Below are 16,146 nucleotides of genomic sequence, written 5' to 3' on the forward strand. Positions count from 1 at the left end.
GACTTTTTGGCGAGACACAAATAAAGGTTGAAACTTTTGAATCGGCGCTCAAAAATTGTAAATGTTTCGTTGTGAATTTTGTGAGTGGGTCAAGTTTGGTATAAGATCTGTGTGCACCGGATGCGGCTGTGTGCCAACCGATCTTCTTCCGCCATATTCTTTGTTTGGGTCGGAATCAGTTGTGGTTTCCCATCGATTTTCTTTAATTTTTCCCCCGCAAAGACACAAAAACGGCCGCCCAAATGAAGATGAAACTAGTAGACCAGGTAGTTAGGAGTTTTCGCGTTGCGAAAGTGTTCCGCGAAAATACCGACAAAATAAACAGTATTGACTTTTCACCAAGCGGCGAGACGTTGATATCATGCAGCGAGGACGACCAGATCGTAATTTACGACTGCGAAAAGGGAACCCAAGTCAGGACCGTGAACAGTAAAAAATACGGCGTCGATCTGATACATTTCACGCACGCGAAAAACACCGCCATACACAGTTCCACCAAAGTCGACGACACGATCCGTTACCTCTCCCTGCACGATAACAAATATATCCGTTACTTCCCCGGACACACGAAAAAAGTCGTATCTTTGTGCTTGTCGCCCGTCGAGGACACGTTCCTGTCTGGGTCCTTGGACAAGACGCTCAGACTGTGGGATCTGAGGTCGCCAAATTGTCAGGGGTTGATGCACCTGTCGGGTAGGCCAGTGGCGGCGTACGACCCGGAGGGGCTGATCTTCGCGGCAGGTGTCAACTCTGAGAGCATCAAGCTCTATGATCTGCGATCATTTGACAAGGTAAGAAACAAAAATGATTTGGAATATTTCTGGAAATGACTTGGTTTGTTTAGGGTCCTTTTGTCACGTTCAAGCTGACCCAGGAGAAGGAATGCGACTGGACGGGCTTGAAGTTCTCCAGGGACGGTAAAACCATTCTCATCAGTACAAACGGTTCGATAATCAGGCTAATCGATGCTTTCCATGGGACACCTTTGCAGACCTTCACCGGTCACCTCAACAACAAAGGCATTCCTATAGAAGCATCGTTCAGCCCTGATTCTCAATTCATATTCAGCGGCTCGACCGACGGCCGCGTGCACGTCTGGAACGCAGACACTGGCTACAAGGTGTGCGTGTTAAACGCAGATCACCCCGGACCCGTGCAGTGCGTCCAGTTCAATCCCAAGTACATGATGTTAGCGTCGGCGTGCACAAACATGGCGTTCTGGCTTCCGAGTATCGAAGATACGTAGATCGTTAGTTAACGCGACCGTTTATATCATAATTTCAAAACTGAAAAAGTTTAAGACCGTCCAGTTTGGCGAGAAGCGGGAATCATTGCATTTTAGCTCCCCTCCAGTTTTTAGCGCGATTTGTGACATTGTCGGAACTAAGATGTAATGTAAGATCAAGTCTTAAATTTTTACAGTAGGATCGAAAAAACGAATTTTGTGTACCTGTGTGTTTTTCTTGAGGCGAACCAGCTGCGTCTGTAAATATTAGTTCTCTATAAGTTTTATCTATCAGTGAAAAAATGAAATTATTTTTATAACGAAATGTGCATTTTCCGAGGGCTTGTCAAGTCAGTTAACAGATTGGTGGTAAATGTGATAATAATTGTAGACTTTAACAGATTAAAAAGTGTTTTAATAATAGTCGTTTCAATTCTTGTAAAAAGAGTCTTGTTTTTAATACATTTCAAGTTATCAGTATTTGTTTTTGTGATAGACTAGGCTCTTTTAATAGTACATAATACATTTCCAGACTGATGTGCACACATAGATTCTATTTTATATTATTTAAAACAAACGTTGTGTTCTTCTTTTACACCTCTCTGACAATTAAAACCTAATAATCAAATGGGATTTTATTTCAGGTGAAGCGGAATCGTCAAAAAATCGAATCAAACTAGAAAGCGCAGTTTATTGGTAAAAAATATCAAAAATAATACTTTCACTTGACAGGGAAAACGCTTTTCACGTTGTAAAGCTTCTGGTCTGCTTCTGAAACGGGCGAAGGCGCCCCACTGAGCGGGTCCTTCCCCTCGAACGTTTTGGGAAACGCGATCACGTCGCGAATGCTCGACGTCTTCAAGATTTTCGACATGAGACGGTCGAGCCCCAACGCGATCCCCCCGTGGGGCGGACACCCAGACGACAGCATATCTATCATGTGCTGCATACTACTCTTATCTATACCCAACATCTGTAAAATTTTCTCTTGGAGGTGTGGGTCGTGGATACGGACGGAGCCGCCACCCACTTCGTTGCCGTTCAGAACCAAATCGAAGGACAAAGACCTGACCTGAAAGTGACAGTCAGCGTCGACAGCGCCCTCTAGACGGACTGTCTCACCTGCAGTGGCGCCCTCTCGAGTAGGTCCAAGTCGGCGGTGTTCGGCGCGGTGAAGGGGTGGTGGGCGGATTTAAGGCCGCCTGGAGTCTCTCCAGGCTCAAATAAAGGCATGTCGACCACCCAGAGAATGTGCATTCCCTTTTTCTTGACGCTGACGCCCAGCTTCTCCAAGTAGTCCACGTAATTCACTCGGATCTTCCCCAGCAGATTTTGCTAGAGAACAAGTTTTACACGGCGAACTCCGACACTACGGCACTTACTGCGTGTCTCTTGTCGCCGTAAGCCAAAAATGCGACGCTGTCGTCGCCCAGATCCACTTGTCCGCAGAGCTTCGTCGCAACGGACTCGCCCACCAACTTCCCGATTTTTGACGCAAACTCTTTGGGGGTCGCCACTTTGCTCTGGACCAGTTTGGCCAAAGGGTATTGCTTGCTCAACTCTGTGAAGCTTTCTTTGAGCGATTTTCCCAGATTGGCGTATTCTTTGGGGAACACCAGACAGTAACCCCCAAAATCGTCCGCGGTTACCAATTTGCTATTCAACTTCAGCACCTCGGTACAGTTTTGCAACTAGAAACGATCTCTCAATCACTGCTTTCGAAATGCGAATTGTTTTCTACCTGGAAGCCGAACCGGACGTCGGGTTGGTCAGAACCGTATCGCCCCATCGCGTCTGCAAATGAAATTCTTTGAAATTTTTTCGGTAAAGGGGCCAAAAAATCTGGCCACGAGTTACACAACAGTTCTTCTACAAGCTCTAATATGCCGTCTAGGTTAGCAAAAGACATTTCTATATCTAGTTGAGTAAATTCGGGTTGCCGGTCTGGTCTTGCACCTTCGTCTCGGTAACACCGCGCGATTTGAAAGTACCTGTCGACGGCGCCGGCCATTAGCATCTGCTTGAATTGTTGAGGGCTTTGCACCAACGAGTAGAACTGACCTGGGAACCTCGTCGGGACGATAAATTCTTGCGCCCCCTGAAACGTATCGTTGATGCAACTAGCGCCATCTACAATGATGTGAGGGCGCCACTTACACCTGGAGTCTTTTTGAACAACGTGGGGGTCTCCACATCGACGAAACCACAACGATTGACTAAAAATTCCCGCATCTTCATCAACATCTCTGAACGCACCCTCAAGTTGCGCTGCATTAACGGAAATCTTAGGTCTAAGTAGCGGTATTGCATACGCAAAGCTTCTTTAGCTTTTTGAAACTCTCTAATATTGAAAGGGAGATTGTCTCTTGCTTTATTCAGGACAACAAAATCTTCAACATAAACCTCAACATCACCAGTTTGCTGCTTTTCGTTTCTCATGTTTGCAGGCCTGGAGAGGACAGAGCCCTTGACCTGAATTATGGTTTCTAAGGGCAAAGCTTGGAGCAGTTTTTGCGTTTTTTTGTCCTAAAATAAAAAGTAGCAATTTTTTAGTTGTTGACTAAGTATACATTTGCAGTACTGTATCTGGAATTAGTAATTGAGTGACACCATAGCTGTCTCTCAAAACCACAAACTTGTCCATCCTCTGGAATTCCAACCAGCCACACAGTGTGACATTCTCCCCTACATTATCTATAGTTAGTTCACCACAAGTGTGTGTTCTTTGGGTGTACTTATTTATATTGGTACTTGACTCACTACTAGAACTATCATCTTCATCTACTAAATAAATATTTTGGGACTTATTGCTTGAAGCGCGGCGTAACGGTGGCAAATTCACCGCCAGGCATTTGGGGTTGAGCTAAAACAGTCTCATTAGCAAAGTGAATAGTTGAAATGTCAGATTGTACTTGAGAGGTGGGGATTTTTTTCGAGAAACCAAACCTCATCCTCGACATGTTTCTCACGATCTTGTACATTTTCACGTGTGCTAGGTTTTGTGCCGGACCATCCTTATTTTTGAAAATTTTGTAAATCGAAGACAGATGTGTAAGTGACAGCTGTCAAAAGGTGAAGTTTGTGCGCAGGGCTGCCCGCATGCGCGCTGACAGGAGTTGTGATCGTTGAATTCCCCCACTTCGCTGTCAATCCACGTAAAGCCCTCAGGAGGAAAGCGTCGTTTTCGGTTCCGTAAAAAGCGAGGCATTTGCACGTTGTTCGAGAACTTTGCTTTGTGCTGAAGGCAAACAAATCGAAAAAAATGAGTGTGGAAGAGGAGGTTTTGCGAATACAGAAGAAACTAAATAAAATGACGTCAGAAGATGGAAGTGTACGTTGTTACGATTTTGTAAATACAGTTGCAAAACGCCCCCCAAATTACGAGAGACGCTAGATTCACGTTATGTAAAGCCTCGGTGCAATTCCGGGTGCGTTTTACACGACTGACCGGTTCTATTTTTGTTTGGAACAAACCAATGTCGCGACGGCCAATGGAGGGAAATTCAAATGTGTTATCGTTTTAGGGTCAAGAACAGGCTCTCGATTTACTAAAACAGTTACAAACTCTAAACATCAACTTGGAAGTCCTCACAAAAACGCGCATCGGAATGACAGTAAATGCGCTGAGAAAGTCGAGTAAAGACGACGAAGTGATAAGTCTGTCGAAAACTCTCATAAAACACTGGAAAAAATTCCTGTCTGGTTCAAACGCGCGAGAGTCGTCGGGCACGAGCTCGTCCAAACCGAAAAAAGACAAAGAAGACCGGAGCAACCGTGAGGACAGGGACCGGGAGAAAGAGAGGAAACTGCCGAACCAATTCCCTCCAGCCAGTTCAAACACAACAGACGCCGTCAGATTGAAGTGCAGAGAAATGCTGGCCAGCGCCATCAAATCGGATAACGACGATTTCGAAGGTGAGTCGACCGTTCTTGTCACAACTAAAATAACTGAGATCTTGTCGAAGGATGCGCCTCGCCTGAAGACCTCGCTGAGGAGCTAGAAGAAGCTATATTCCAAGAGTTCAAAAACACAGATATGCGATACAAGAACCGCATCCGGTCGCGCATCGCCAACCTCAAGGACGTGAAGAACCCCAACTTGCGGACCAACTTCCGAATCGGCGCCATTCCCGCGAGCAGACTGGCCGTGATGACGGCCGAGGAGATGGCCAACGACGAAATCAAACAGTTGAGGGAGCGCTTCACGAAAGAGGCGATCAACGATTCGCAGTTGGCCACAATACAGGGCACCGAGACTGACCTGTTGAAGTGTGGTAAGTGTAAGAAGAGGAATTGTACATACAACCAGGTGCAAACGAGGTCAGCCGACGAACCCATGACGACGTTTGTTTTATGTAACGAATGCGGAAATAGGTGGAAATTTTGTTGATTTCTTTCCGAGTGTTTTACTTAATTCCTCATGTTCTGTGGATTATTTCACCAATTCAACCGGCAAAAATGAGTATTTTTTGTTTCACCGCATATTGTAGGCTGATAGCGTTAATAATAAACTTTTAATTTCATCCAAACAGGTTTTATTGTTACAGTCACAGACGCAATACTACAATACTGTTGTTACAATTAAAAAATTGACACTTGGCTCGCTAAACTACTCAAATCTGGACGATCCGGACCGCTCAGTTGATTTTTATTTTTTGGGTCGGCTGGCCCGCCCAGAAGGTACCACCATCTTCGGCAACCGTCACGCTGAAACAAATCGATCAAATCCGATTTCAATCCTTTTAACGATCACTCACTAGACTTGGTAGTTGCCAGAAGCTTCCGGCGCTTTCCATTTCAAAACGAGATCCTTCTTCTCCACGGCGTTCTTATGTGTGGCCCCGCTCTGCAACAAACTCGATAATCTCCGACGCTCTTTTTTTCTATCGATACTTACGCCATTAGTACCGTGGCAGTTAATGGGTTTGGAGTATTTATCGGTGTCGGGAATCTGGAATGATCCCACAGCTTTGTCTCCGTTTCTCACTTGCACCAAAAAGCCCTTGAAGGTCTTTCCGCCGATCGTTATATCGACGATTTCACCCCCTTTGGCTTCTTTCTTGCTGACCGATATGGTGTAGGGGAGGGGGCTCTTTTGCGGCTCGACTGGATGCTTGGGGGTCATGTCATCGCAGACGGATTCGGGGGCGCCGGCGGAGTACCCCCAAGCTGTGGCCACGATGGCGGAAATGACGATCAGGGCGGTTTTCATTATCCTGAAAAATCACATACACATCATAAGGGGAGGATTTATTGAGGGTTCGATGGGTGGCGCCAGTGGCGTAGCAAACAGGGGCCGTCGAATTGTCCCAGCACGCCACTGCACATTTAGGCGCGAAATCGTCCGTTGCCGTGGCAACGCGCGAACTTCCCGCCGAAATTCAAACCGAAACTACTAAACGTCACCGCTATTATCCCAAAAAAACTGAATTTATTTGCATCTCCCTAAAAACATGTATACAGTTAGGTGTATTAAGTACATAAATTGGTTTTTGTACAAATTAGTATTTTTTCTATGCTCAACAAGAACTCAAAAAAGACGAATAAAGCTTAAAAATATATAAAACAATAATAGTTTATTTGTTGGTGGCCGTGGGCGACTCTTGTCTCAGCCTCTCGACGTCGTTGAAGATGACTTGGGCCCCCCCGCCACAAGTGGGGACAATGTCGCCCTTGTAAACTTTAGTCTCCAGGTCTCCCTCGTTGTCCTGTTCTTGTGCGATCAGGCAGTATTTGCTTTGCTTCGGGTTCGTGACGTCACTGGCTTTGCTCAGTTTCGTGACGGACTTCCGCTTCTTCATGGACGGTTGCAGGACGGTACCTAACGGTACCGGTTTGACGGAGTTGTGCTCCAGCCACACCTGAATGAAAATGTTATTACCGAATCGATTGGAAATTGCGTGTTTATACCTCAGCCCCCGCCGAACGGGACCTGCGTTGTCTCGGCGTCGACGTCACCGCGGGTCTCCTGGTTTGCTGCTTCGGCGTCTCCGGGACGTTGTGCTCTTGCAGTGGCTGGGGCGGTCTTCGTTCCACGTCGCAGGGTACGAATTCGTTGTCGAGAATTTCGCGCACCTTCTGTATTTTGTTCTCCTTCGCCTTCATGGCCGCCTGCAGGTGCTCCCGCTGCCTCCGCAGCTTGGTGTCCAGCTCCTGCGTCATTTTCTCGCTCTGCAGGGCCAGCTTCTGCTTGACCTTCTCCTTCTCCAACACGTTCTTGTTGATCTTCAGGTCCTTCTCGGCGATGGTGTTGCGCAACGAGGCCATCTCCTCGTGGTACTCTCGCATTTTCGCGTTCAGGTCGGCGTTTCGCGCCTCCATGTCTGCCAACTTCGACTCAACGTTGGTGCATCTTTGCTTCTCTTTCTTCAGCAGCGCTTTCGTGCTCTTCATCTCAGACTTCCCCAAGATATTTTCTTGATGCACCTCGATCAGGCGCTTGCGGAAGTGCTCCTCGCGCTGCCCCACGTCCGAATCCAGGACTCTGAGCTTCTGGTGCCTCGTGCGCAGCACATTACAGAGTCTCTCCAGCGCCACTTGACTCTCCTCCAGACCCGAGAAGCACAACTTGATCTCGGGCAGCTTCGGACCGATCGTGAACATTCCGTTGGTCTTGGAAGACAGCGGAGTCGCGACTTTCTTCTGTATCTTCTTCTTGCAAGGCGTGTACCTCGCTTCGGCCCGCGCCACTTTCACGTCTTGCGACGTCTCGGCGAACTTCATCACTTGGAGATTTTCTTCAAAGTCTTCCACGGACGGATTCACGCACACGATCATCTCCACGCGTCCCTCGCCCTCGAAGTAATTTTTGAACAGGAGAGTCAGGCGACTGTCTCTGTACGGCACCAGCCTGTTCGCCCCCGTCAGCTGGTTGTCCCTCAAGATTTCCAAACAAGTCCTCAACGACAGCAAGGAATTGTTGATTTGGCTCGCCTCCCGCAGCAACTGTCCCGTGTTTTGTGTCCTGTTGGTCCGTTCTGAACCGGCCAAGTCGACTAAACTCAACTGAGCCACTTTCAACAGATTCGAGTCGGGGATCACGGCCCGCCCCTCTTCGTTGTGAGACACTTGCTGGAACTGCACTACTCGAATGTTAAAAATCGAGTGGCTTCGACTAGACACTGAGTTGAGGATCGTGTTCCCCATTTTTTTGCGTTTTTGACCGATGTTGAACAACTCGAACGCTTCTTCGGCGGTTTTCACCTCGGCCTCGACGACTCCGTTGACGTACATGTTCTTCTGAGAGTCCTCCCGCAATATCTTGCCTTGGACGCTCTTTCCTGTATTTTCATCCAACAAATCGAACACTGTGTTGTTGTAAATCTCAATATAACTGATAAAAACCGAGTACAGATTGCTCTCGTTGATGTCGATGATTTTTGCCCCGTCATTGATAAAGCTCTTGTCTCTGCTAGCTTTCTTGAAGTTGTTCCTTATTGGAGTCTTTGACGTCGACCTCAGCATGTTCAGCTGATCTTGCATCGCATCTTCCTGCGACTGCACCTCGAACCCGTTCATCTTGTCCGATTTGATGACACATTTCGGGGCCTGATGGGCCGAAATCGTGTTGAAAACGGTGTAAATGCACTTCGGCATGATCCCTGGATTGTTATGGTCCCCACTTAACGTGTAAGTCTTTCCCGATCCTGTCACCCCGTATGTAAACAACAGTCCGTTTTTACCTTTGAGTAGATCTTCCAGCAGAGGGTACGCGACGTGCTCGAACACTTCATTCTGCGTGGCGTAAGCTGTGAAAATGTGCTTGAATTTGCAATGGACTTCCTTGCGGATTCCTCGAGATTCGGCCGGGGTGGTTAATGCGAGGGTTGTGGGAGATAACAGCTTGATACAGGTGGATTCTTGGTCGTTTTTCAGGGGGCGCAAACGGCAAAACACTTGAACTGCATCTTTCTTTTTCGAGAGGTCCGAATTTGATAAAGCGGTTTTTTCGCGACGAATTTTCGGTGTAAATTTACTCACGGGATTCATGTCGCAGTCGTTGGTACTTATTTGATTAAATAATACTGCAGGATATTAAATAACGTGCATTTCAAATGAGCTTGTACAGTGTCAAAAGTGACCGTTTGCAACTTTCAAATTCAAACGGATAAATATTTGACAGCTCGAAAACGGTTACAGGTTTCTGCAACAGCGCCATCTGCACAAAAAATCAATACGTGGCGTATAATTGGCAATTTTTTTTTTAAACAAATATAATAATTGCGTGTTTATATGTTACGTTGCATTTTAATTAAAAAAAGTAATTTGCAAGTGACAAAAGAAGACACATTATTTTGTATATTTTAGTTAATATGTTACAGCAAATTTTAGTCAGCTATGCAACCAGTATTACACATGTATTTTCCGTTTATGGAGTTCATTAGTCCTTAAATAATTATATTACCAGTAATTAAAATGATTACAAATAGATTTTGTTTCGTTCTAATTAAATATATTTTAAGGTGTGACGTTAATTAATGAAATAATACACCTTTACTTCTGGTTAAAAACAGTAAAAATCTGATAGGAAATCAATAGAAATTGTACAAAGAAAAAATACACAAAAGGTGTAAAAATAAATTGTAAGTGGTTTTTCTTTAAAAATGAAAAGTATTTATTTAAAAAACAGGCAAAAATTTAAAAGAGAGATGTACTTACATATTATCAGTTATCACTCGTTCACGTTGCAAACTTGTTTTTCTAAAATTCTAGTAGTTTTTTGACCAAATAACTGTTTTAAAGTCTTTTTTTCTATTTTGAATACAAGTTTTTCTGCAATTTGGAGATATCAAAATGAATTCATTAATTTATACCGCTAGATGGAGCTTCGAGCGATGAGAAAAATGTGAGAAAAGTTTTACAAGATTAACTAATTTGTCAGAAACAATTTCGCCCTGTTCCACTTTCAAACAATCTTTTTTCACTTTTCTACATCAAAAAATGTCTAAAACATTGTGTCAAAGTCCTTTGGGTCGATTTCGAAATATTACCCCCTCCACATATTCGGAACTGTTTTGACAATTGACAGCCTAACAAAATACAAAAATTTCCTGGTGTGATTTCTTTATTTTTAATAATAAACGTATTTAGAAGGTAAAAGAGTTTTTTTTCTAAATACTACAGGACATGTACACATATACAAGTTGTTTTATAGGTCGAGTTCAATCAACAGTTACACTTGGTACTTGTTTGAGTCTTTCGGATAGCTGACGTCCTCAAAGCCGATTCAAGTGATGACAATGAAATACAAAGGATGCAAACGTTCCAAGATGTGGATCTACTCATAGAAAGGTTGTTAAGGAGATAGATAAACAGTACAAAAGGTGAGCTGGTAACCATCAAGGTTCAGTGTTGAGTGTAGGTAGGCTTCATACAATGGTAAGATAAATAATGTAAAACGTAATTTAATTCTATTCATTGCGAGATTAGTCACGTTTCTGTCAATTTTTTTAAAAGTGAGTTGTGTATGTGACGCGGACTGGAAACTAAACCGACCGACTTTGCTTGAAAAAAACAAATCAATGGTCACTAGACCAGTCTATTACAAACATTTTTTTGTTACAAATCAAACATTTAACGAAAACGAATGGCAAAATCTGTACTTACAGAGTGCTAAATTGTCACCACGAGTAAAATGCCAAATACGAGTCATCAGTTTTTATACTTGGCGACAATTAATTATGCCGCGCCGGTAAATTTATGACCAATTAAAATTACGTGTACACCGTATGTAGACATACACTTTCATTGTTTTTCCTAAGCGCGCTTTCCAATTACCGCTTCAAGAATTTTTTTATTTCTCTTGACTTATCTACTAACCAATTTTTTAACGGATCATTTGCATATTACCGCCACTTTCCTAGCTATTGGAGGTCACTTTACAATCTCTCCATGAAAAAAGGCAACGGTACGATTTTTTTTGAAACAGGAAACAGACACAAAATGCTCGACTTGGTCACATTTCATTTTGCATCGTTGACCCGATACGCCAGTTAACCATATACAGGGTGCAGGAATAAAACGACACAGGAAGCGCTCTCTAAAGAGGCATTAATTCATCCAACGACTTTTTCTCAATTGTGGCCCGACACAAATACTCTTCTTACAATTTTTTATTCTGAAATTATTATGTCATGCCACAAAAAATACACCCCAATGTACTCGACTCGTATCTCTTTTTTTTCATCTCTAATCCCGTAAACACTTTGATTACAGTTAGTTGTCTTTTAACCATCCGACTACTGTGTACTAGGAGGGAAAGACAGCTGCCTGAATGCCGTGTCGCCGGGTAAAACCGATAAAACAGGACGATATGCAATGAAATTAATTGCTGTTGTTCAATTCGGCTCACTCGGACTTGTCTTCAAGTCAAGAACCAGAATTTTTTCTCGATTAAAAATCAATCTGGGGGACTCACCTGTTCTACTTGATCTCTTCTCTAGACCGAAGTTGGGACTAACCAACATACACTTGATTTCTGTGCATTTTACTTTCAAATTATACATTAATTGAAGGGGGGGATATTTACAATGTCTAAATTAAATATCACGATACGGTGGCACGCACCGCTAACGAAGCCTGACAAGTTGATGAATTTTGAACCTGATATTTGGTACTTCCAAACCACTTTTTGTTCCAATTTCAAGTTTTATTAGTTTTTCTACGAAGGATAGTATTGTGAAAGGGAAGTTGTCGATACTGTGTCAAGGTGATTATTCTCCATCGAGTCTTTAATGAAACGTAAATATTTTTACGAGCGACACTAATGGCTTCGTGTCTTTGAAAATCCACATCGACTTGATTGTTCTGGGTCAGTAACCCCCAGAACAAAAACTGTAGACAGAGAGATAACGGAAACGATTGCCGAAACGCAAAATCCCAACAGACCCTACAATTTGTATCGATTAAATAAGTAGGTGGTGTTGGAGTTTCCGCACTTGATGAGTCGTTCTGTTTTATAATTGTCTTGTTACGGCCGACCGAATTTTGTTTTTGTTGAGTCACCTTGTGCGAAATGAAAATTCAGCATTGAAATTTCCCCCCGTCCTTGATCCAAATCAGATAATTTTAACAATTAACACTTAAAAGTCATCTCGTGCATAATTTTTGGCGAAACTAGTCAAGCCAGTGCAATCCGGCTTGTCGACACCTAATTGGTGTCACATTTTGAAGTCGCTGCTCTGTCGCAACGATTAGATTCAAGAGGGACAACTTTCACGGCGCTCGATGCAAATCCGCTCCGTTTTTCACAGTTGGCCAACATCTTCACTGACGGCCTTGCATGTCAGATATCTGTCGATCGACAACAAACACAATTAAAAGTGTGCACAGCTATTATTCAAAGTGGCCGTAGATAATTACACGACCGTTGTCTCGATAGTACAACTATACAAGTGACATTTCACAAGGGTAACATAATTGTTTGTTATTAAGACGTTACGTGGGTCCCGCATTTACATGCGTTTCCGCATAGACCAGTCGGAAAACGTTTAATTGCACGTTTTATGCTAATTAATGGGGGGCGGTCTGCAGAGGGAGACCGCCGGGGTCTCGCGGGATCAGCCCGCGGCGGCTGTAGCCGCAAGCTGCGAGGAGCAAGTGGTGGGCGGCGTCGACTGTTTTCTTCACGTCGGCGGCGGAGCCCAGAGATGGGTTCACCTCGACCAGGTCCATGGCCCCCAAGCGACCTGTCTTGTGCACTTGCTCCACCAGGTGTATCCCCTCGCGCAGAGTCAGACCCCCTCGAACTGCAAAAAAAAAATAATTTGACGTTTAATTTTTGGACAGTTGTAGTAATACTACTGACCGGCGGTCCCCGTGGAGGGCGCCTCCAGCGCGTCCAAAACGTCTATGTCGAAACTCATGTGTATGGAGAGCACCCTGTGGGGGTCGATCTTGTCCAAGGCCATGTTGACGACGTTGTGGATGCCGTGGTTCTCCACGTCTTCCATTCCGTAGGCTGTGATTCCGAACTGTTCGATGATCAAACGTTCGTAGGAATCGACCGATCTGAGTCCGATGTACGCGACGTTTCGGATTGACAGGATGGGTTTTTGCCAGTCCATTCCGGGAAGGTAAGGCCAATAGTCGGCTAATTCTTTCGCGAGAAGCGCCAGAGGCATCCCGTGGATGTTCCCCGACGCGGATGTTTTGTTTGTGTTCAAGTCGGCGTGCGCGTCCACCCAGAGTATGCACACTTTTTCGTTTTTAGCCTTGATGTGGCCGTCGACAGTGCCGATACCTTGAAAATTTTGTAGAGTGGTTAGAGTTCTTGGATTTGCCGATTGCGTACCGATCGAGTGGTCGCCACCCAGCGTCAGACACGTCCTTCCGTCTTTTATCACTCTCTCGACCGCTTTGGACACCTCCGAGTTGCAAGCGGCCACGTCGGCGTACTTTTTCATGTTGGGCACTTGAAGGTCCTCCTGCGGCGTGTACGACACGTCGCCGTAGTCGTGAACGTCGACGTCTTCGTCTGAAACAGCCTCGAGTCTAGACCGGGCCCCCGCAATTTCCCATTACTTACGAATCGACTTTATCCTTTCGATCAGGTTGGCCTTCCTGATCGCGTCGGGTCCGTTGGCAACCCCTACTTTGTTCTGACCCTCTTCTAGTGGCACCCCCACGATCCCGATCCTGGTGCTGTAGCTTCTTTGCGCCCGCACCAACACTCTTCCTAGTCTCGTCAGCATCGTGGCTCGTAATACTGAACTCTACGCACTTCTGAACCTTATCAAATCGACATATTTGAAGTTCACTGGGTCAACAAAAACAACTTGACAAATCAAATAATGTTTATTAACAACACAAAGAATTTAAATACTGATTTATTTACAAAACAAAACAAAAATAAAAACAAGAGATTTTGCGTGACGAAATAATTACTTAGGTCCTAACATCTCCTCCGGTTTGACCCATTCGTTGAACTGTTCCTCGGTCAGAATTCCCAGCTTCACCGCGGTCTCCTTCAGCGTGCTGTTATCCTTGTGGGCGGTCTTGGCAATCTGCGCCGCCTTGTCGTAGCCGATATGAGGATTGAGCGCCGTCACCAGCATCAAGCTCTCGTGCAACAGCTTCTCGATTCTGTCCTTGTTGGCCACGATGCCGTCCACGCAGTTGGTGGTGAAGCACTTGCAGGAGTCTCCCAGCAGCCGGATCGACCGCAGAACGTTAGCGACCATCATGGGTTTGAAGACGTTGAGTTCGAAGTGGCCGTTGGAACCGCCGATGGTGACGGCGACGTGGTTGCCCATCACTTGCGCCGCCACCATTGTGATGGCCTCGCACTGGGTGGGATTCACTTTGCCCGGCATGATCGAGCTACCCGGCTCGTTCTCCGGGAGGGAGAGCTCGCCCAGGCCGCAACGAGGTCCTGACGCCAAAAATCTAAAAAAATCGATATCGCAATCAATCATGCGAGTCGGCGTTGAAAAACGATCATTGACGATGTTACGTCACCGATAAAGTTTATTGCGAAAATCGGTTCGCAGATGTCAAATGTCAAATCTCGATCCAAGGATAGCAACTGTTTTTCAAAAATAACCTTCCCACGTGTTTTAACGCGTGGTTCAGCGGCAGCAACTAGCAACTAGATCTTACCGGATGTCGTTTGCGATTTTCATGATGGAGCAGGCGACGGTGTTGAGGGCCCCCGACACCTCGACCATCGCATCGTGGCAGGCCAAAGCCTCGAACTTGTTCGGGGCCGAAGTGAACGGCAGCCCCGTCAACTTGGCAATTTCGGCGGCGGTCTTTTCGGCGAAGCCTTTTCGGGTGTTGAGGCCGGTCCCGACGGCGGTGCCCCCCAACGCCAACATGTACAACCTGGGAAGAGTGTCGTTGATTCTGTCGATTCCGAAGCACATCTGTTGGACGTAGCCGCTGAACTCTTGCCCCAGAGATAAGGGGACGGCGTCCTGCGTGTGGGTACGGCCGATTTTGATTATGTCCTTGAACTCCTCCGCCTTCCTGTCGAGACTGTCGGTCAACATCTTCATGCCGGGAAGGAGCGTGTTCTGGATTTCCACCGCCACGGCGATGTGCATGGCCGTGGGGTAGGTGTCGTTGCTGCTCTGGCTCTTGTTGACGTGGTCGTTGGGATGCACCGGGTCTTTGGAGCCGAGCTTGCCGCCCATGAGCTCGATGGCGCGGTTGCTGATCACCTCGTTCGTGTTCATGTTGGTCTGGGTGCCGGAGCCGGTCTGCCAGATCACCAGCGGGAAGTGATCGCAGTAGAGCTTGCCGGATATGACTTCGTCGGAAGCTTTGACGATGGCGTCGGCGATTTTCGGGTCCAAGCCGTAGTCTTTGTTCACGATGGCCGCGGCTTTTTTTAATACACCCATCGCCGTGATCACCGGATACTAAAACGGCCCTTTTACTCCCTGCGATTGTCATTTATTGTACGCACTTACTGGCATTCTTTCGAATTCGCCACCGATCGGGAAGTTCATGACGGATCGCAACGTTTGGGCCCCATAGTACTTATCCGACGGGACTTTCAGCTCCCCAAAGGTGTCTTTCTCTATTCTAAATTCAGACTGGCAAGGACAAGTACAGTTAGGATCGAGTTTACTATTCATGCGGAAAGCGATGGAGAATGAACGATTGTGATTGTGAATGCGGTGGAATTTAACCGGCAAATATTTTGTTCAAAACTATGGCAATTTATGTGTTGATGACATAACATTGTTTTTTCGGAACTTACCATCAGGGCTATTTGAGAATTCAGAGATTTCCGGTACAAACTCAACACGCCTTTAACACCACCAGTCACGCGACTGCCGTAAAGCCGAGATAGCGCCATCCTGTGCGTAGTCTTCCGCCCCTGACCTCTCCAGTGAACTCTTCACGACAACTTTTCACTTGACAACTGACGGAAACTTTTTATTTGGTGGTTGGCAACGAATGTTGATTGGTAA

The 16,146-nt window shown here is 45.7% G+C and overlaps 7 protein-coding genes and 1 long non-coding RNA gene across 8 annotated transcripts; 3 read left to right on the forward strand and 5 right to left on the reverse strand.

Moving 5' to 3' along the window:
* Window positions 1-82: 82 nt before the first annotated feature.
* On the forward strand, window positions 83-1,802 carry Wdr82 (WD repeat domain 82). Its single transcript, XM_069048124.1, has 2 exons — window positions 83-791; window positions 845-1,802. Exons 1-2 carry the CDS (start codon window positions 243-245, stop codon window positions 1,244-1,246), a joined length of 951 nt encoding a protein of 316 aa, XP_068904225.1. The 5' UTR covers window positions 83-242; the 3' UTR covers window positions 1,247-1,802.
* Window positions 1,803-1,896: 94 nt separating this feature from the next.
* AspRS-m (aspartyl-tRNA synthetase, mitochondrial) lies at window positions 1,897-4,274 on the reverse strand. Its single transcript, XM_069048106.1, has 7 exons — window positions 4,138-4,274; window positions 3,807-4,088; window positions 3,383-3,751; window positions 2,967-3,323; window positions 2,608-2,916; window positions 2,348-2,560; window positions 1,897-2,297 (listed from the first exon to the last, which is right to left on the reverse strand). Exons 1-7 carry the CDS (start codon window positions 4,204-4,206, stop codon window positions 1,947-1,949), a joined length of 1,950 nt encoding a protein of 649 aa, XP_068904207.1. The 5' UTR covers window positions 4,207-4,274; the 3' UTR covers window positions 1,897-1,946.
* A 147-nt stretch (window positions 4,275-4,421) lies between these two features.
* On the forward strand, window positions 4,422-5,748 carry TfIIS (RNA polymerase II elongation factor). The gene is made up of 3 exons (XM_069048135.1): window positions 4,422-4,556; window positions 4,750-5,140; window positions 5,191-5,748. Exons 1-3 carry the CDS (start codon window positions 4,488-4,490, stop codon window positions 5,613-5,615), a joined length of 885 nt encoding a protein of 294 aa, XP_068904236.1. The 5' UTR covers window positions 4,422-4,487; the 3' UTR covers window positions 5,616-5,748.
* l(2)34Fc (lethal (2) 34Fc) lies at window positions 5,738-11,800 on the reverse strand. The gene is made up of 4 exons (XM_069048140.1): window positions 11,643-11,800; window positions 6,123-6,441; window positions 5,983-6,071; window positions 5,738-5,932 (listed from the first exon to the last, which is right to left on the reverse strand). Exons 2-4 carry the CDS (start codon window positions 6,435-6,437, stop codon window positions 5,863-5,865), a joined length of 474 nt encoding a protein of 157 aa, XP_068904241.1. The 5' UTR covers window positions 6,438-6,441; window positions 11,643-11,800; the 3' UTR covers window positions 5,738-5,862.
* Window positions 6,635-9,761, reverse strand: LOC138131215 (kinesin-like protein KIF23). Its single transcript, XM_069048100.1, has 2 exons — window positions 7,136-9,761; window positions 6,635-7,086 (listed from the first exon to the last, which is right to left on the reverse strand). Exons 1-2 carry the CDS (start codon window positions 9,212-9,214, stop codon window positions 6,802-6,804), a joined length of 2,364 nt encoding a protein of 787 aa, XP_068904201.1. The 5' UTR covers window positions 9,215-9,761; the 3' UTR covers window positions 6,635-6,801.
* On the forward strand, window positions 10,032-11,390 carry LOC138131241 (uncharacterized). Its single transcript, XR_011159737.1, has 2 exons — window positions 10,032-10,318; window positions 10,380-11,390. It is a non-coding gene; the product is annotated as an uncharacterized lncRNA (long non-coding RNA).
* Window positions 11,801-12,540: 740 nt separating the features above from the next.
* On the reverse strand, window positions 12,541-13,957 carry arg (arginase). The gene is made up of 4 exons (XM_069048123.1): window positions 13,752-13,957; window positions 13,518-13,700; window positions 13,032-13,466; window positions 12,541-12,972 (listed from the first exon to the last, which is right to left on the reverse strand). The coding sequence occupies exons 1-4, from the start codon at window positions 13,915-13,917 to the stop codon at window positions 12,737-12,739; spliced, it is 1,020 nt and encodes a 339-aa protein (XP_068904224.1). The 5' UTR covers window positions 13,918-13,957; the 3' UTR covers window positions 12,541-12,736.
* Window positions 13,958-14,005: 48 nt separating this feature from the next.
* Window positions 14,006-16,131, reverse strand: LOC138131221 (fumarate hydratase, mitochondrial-like). The gene is made up of 4 exons (XM_069048107.1): window positions 15,933-16,131; window positions 15,640-15,765; window positions 14,825-15,588; window positions 14,006-14,611 (listed from the first exon to the last, which is right to left on the reverse strand). Exons 1-4 carry the CDS (start codon window positions 16,029-16,031, stop codon window positions 14,107-14,109), a joined length of 1,494 nt encoding a protein of 497 aa, XP_068904208.1. The 5' UTR covers window positions 16,032-16,131; the 3' UTR covers window positions 14,006-14,106.
* Between the last annotated feature and the right edge of the window lie 15 nt (window positions 16,132-16,146).

Source organism: Tenebrio molitor, chromosome 5, assembly GCF_963966145.1.
Source record: "Tenebrio molitor chromosome 5, icTenMoli1.1, whole genome shotgun sequence".
Taxonomy (NCBI): domain Eukaryota; kingdom Metazoa; phylum Arthropoda; class Insecta; order Coleoptera; family Tenebrionidae; genus Tenebrio; species Tenebrio molitor.

What these genes read in the sequence shown, in the direction of transcription:
- AspRS-m (XM_069048106.1), bottom strand. Translation starts at nt 4,206, where the DNA reads ATGTACAAGATCGTGAGAAACATGTCGAGGATGAGGTTTGGTTTCTCG. An exon ending in ACGTCCGGTTCGGCTTCCAG is followed by an intron (nt 2,917 to 2,966) that starts GTAGAAAACAAT and finishes GATCGTTTCTAG; the next exon opens with TTGCAAAACTGTACCGAGGT. An exon ending in ACGGCGACAAGAGACACGCA is followed by an intron (nt 2,561 to 2,607) that starts GTAAGTGCCGTA and finishes CTTGTTCTCTAG; the next exon opens with CAAAATCTGCTGGGGAAGAT.
- TfIIS (XM_069048135.1), top strand. Translation starts at nt 4,488, where the DNA reads ATGAGTGTGGAAGAGGAGGTTTTGCGAATACAGAAGAAACTAAATAAA. An exon ending in TGACGTCAGAAGATGGAAGT is followed by an intron (nt 4,557 to 4,749) that starts GTACGTTGTTAC and finishes TTATCGTTTTAG; the next exon opens with GGTCAAGAACAGGCTCTCGA. An exon ending in GGATAACGACGATTTCGAAG is followed by an intron (nt 5,141 to 5,190) that starts GTGAGTCGACCG and finishes ATCTTGTCGAAG; the next exon opens with GATGCGCCTCGCCTGAAGAC.
- arg (XM_069048123.1), bottom strand. Translation starts at nt 13,917, where the DNA reads ATGCTGACGAGACTAGGAAGAGTGTTGGTGCGGGCGCAAAGAAGCTAC. An exon ending in GGGTGGCGACCACTCGATCG is followed by an intron (nt 13,467 to 13,517) that starts GTACGCAATCGG and finishes AAAATTTTCAAG; the next exon opens with GTATCGGCACTGTCGACGGC. An exon ending in GCCCTCCACGGGGACCGCCG is followed by an intron (nt 12,973 to 13,031) that starts GTCAGTAGTATT and finishes TTTTTTTTGCAG; the next exon opens with TTCGAGGGGGTCTGACTCTG.
- LOC138131221 (XM_069048107.1), bottom strand. Translation starts at nt 16,031, where the DNA reads ATGGCGCTATCTCGGCTTTACGGCAGTCGCGTGACTGGTGGTGTTAAA. An exon ending in ATTCTCAAATAGCCCTGATG is followed by an intron (nt 15,766 to 15,932) that starts GTAAGTTCCGAA and finishes TGTCCTTGCCAG; the next exon opens with TCTGAATTTAGAATAGAGAA. An exon ending in AAAATCGCAAACGACATCCG is followed by an intron (nt 14,612 to 14,824) that starts GTAAGATCTAGT and finishes CGATTTTTTTAG; the next exon opens with ATTTTTGGCGTCAGGACCTC.
- Wdr82 (XM_069048124.1), top strand. Translation starts at nt 243, where the DNA reads ATGAAGATGAAACTAGTAGACCAGGTAGTTAGGAGTTTTCGCGTTGCG. An exon ending in ATCTGCGATCATTTGACAAG is followed by an intron (nt 792 to 844) that starts GTAAGAAACAAA and finishes TGGTTTGTTTAG; the next exon opens with GGTCCTTTTGTCACGTTCAA.
- LOC138131215 (XM_069048100.1), bottom strand. Translation starts at nt 9,214, where the DNA reads ATGAATCCCGTGAGTAAATTTACACCGAAAATTCGTCGCGAAAAAACC. An exon ending in CCCGTTCGGCGGGGGCTGAG is followed by an intron (nt 7,087 to 7,135) that starts GTATAAACACGC and finishes ATTTTCATTCAG; the next exon opens with GTGTGGCTGGAGCACAACTC.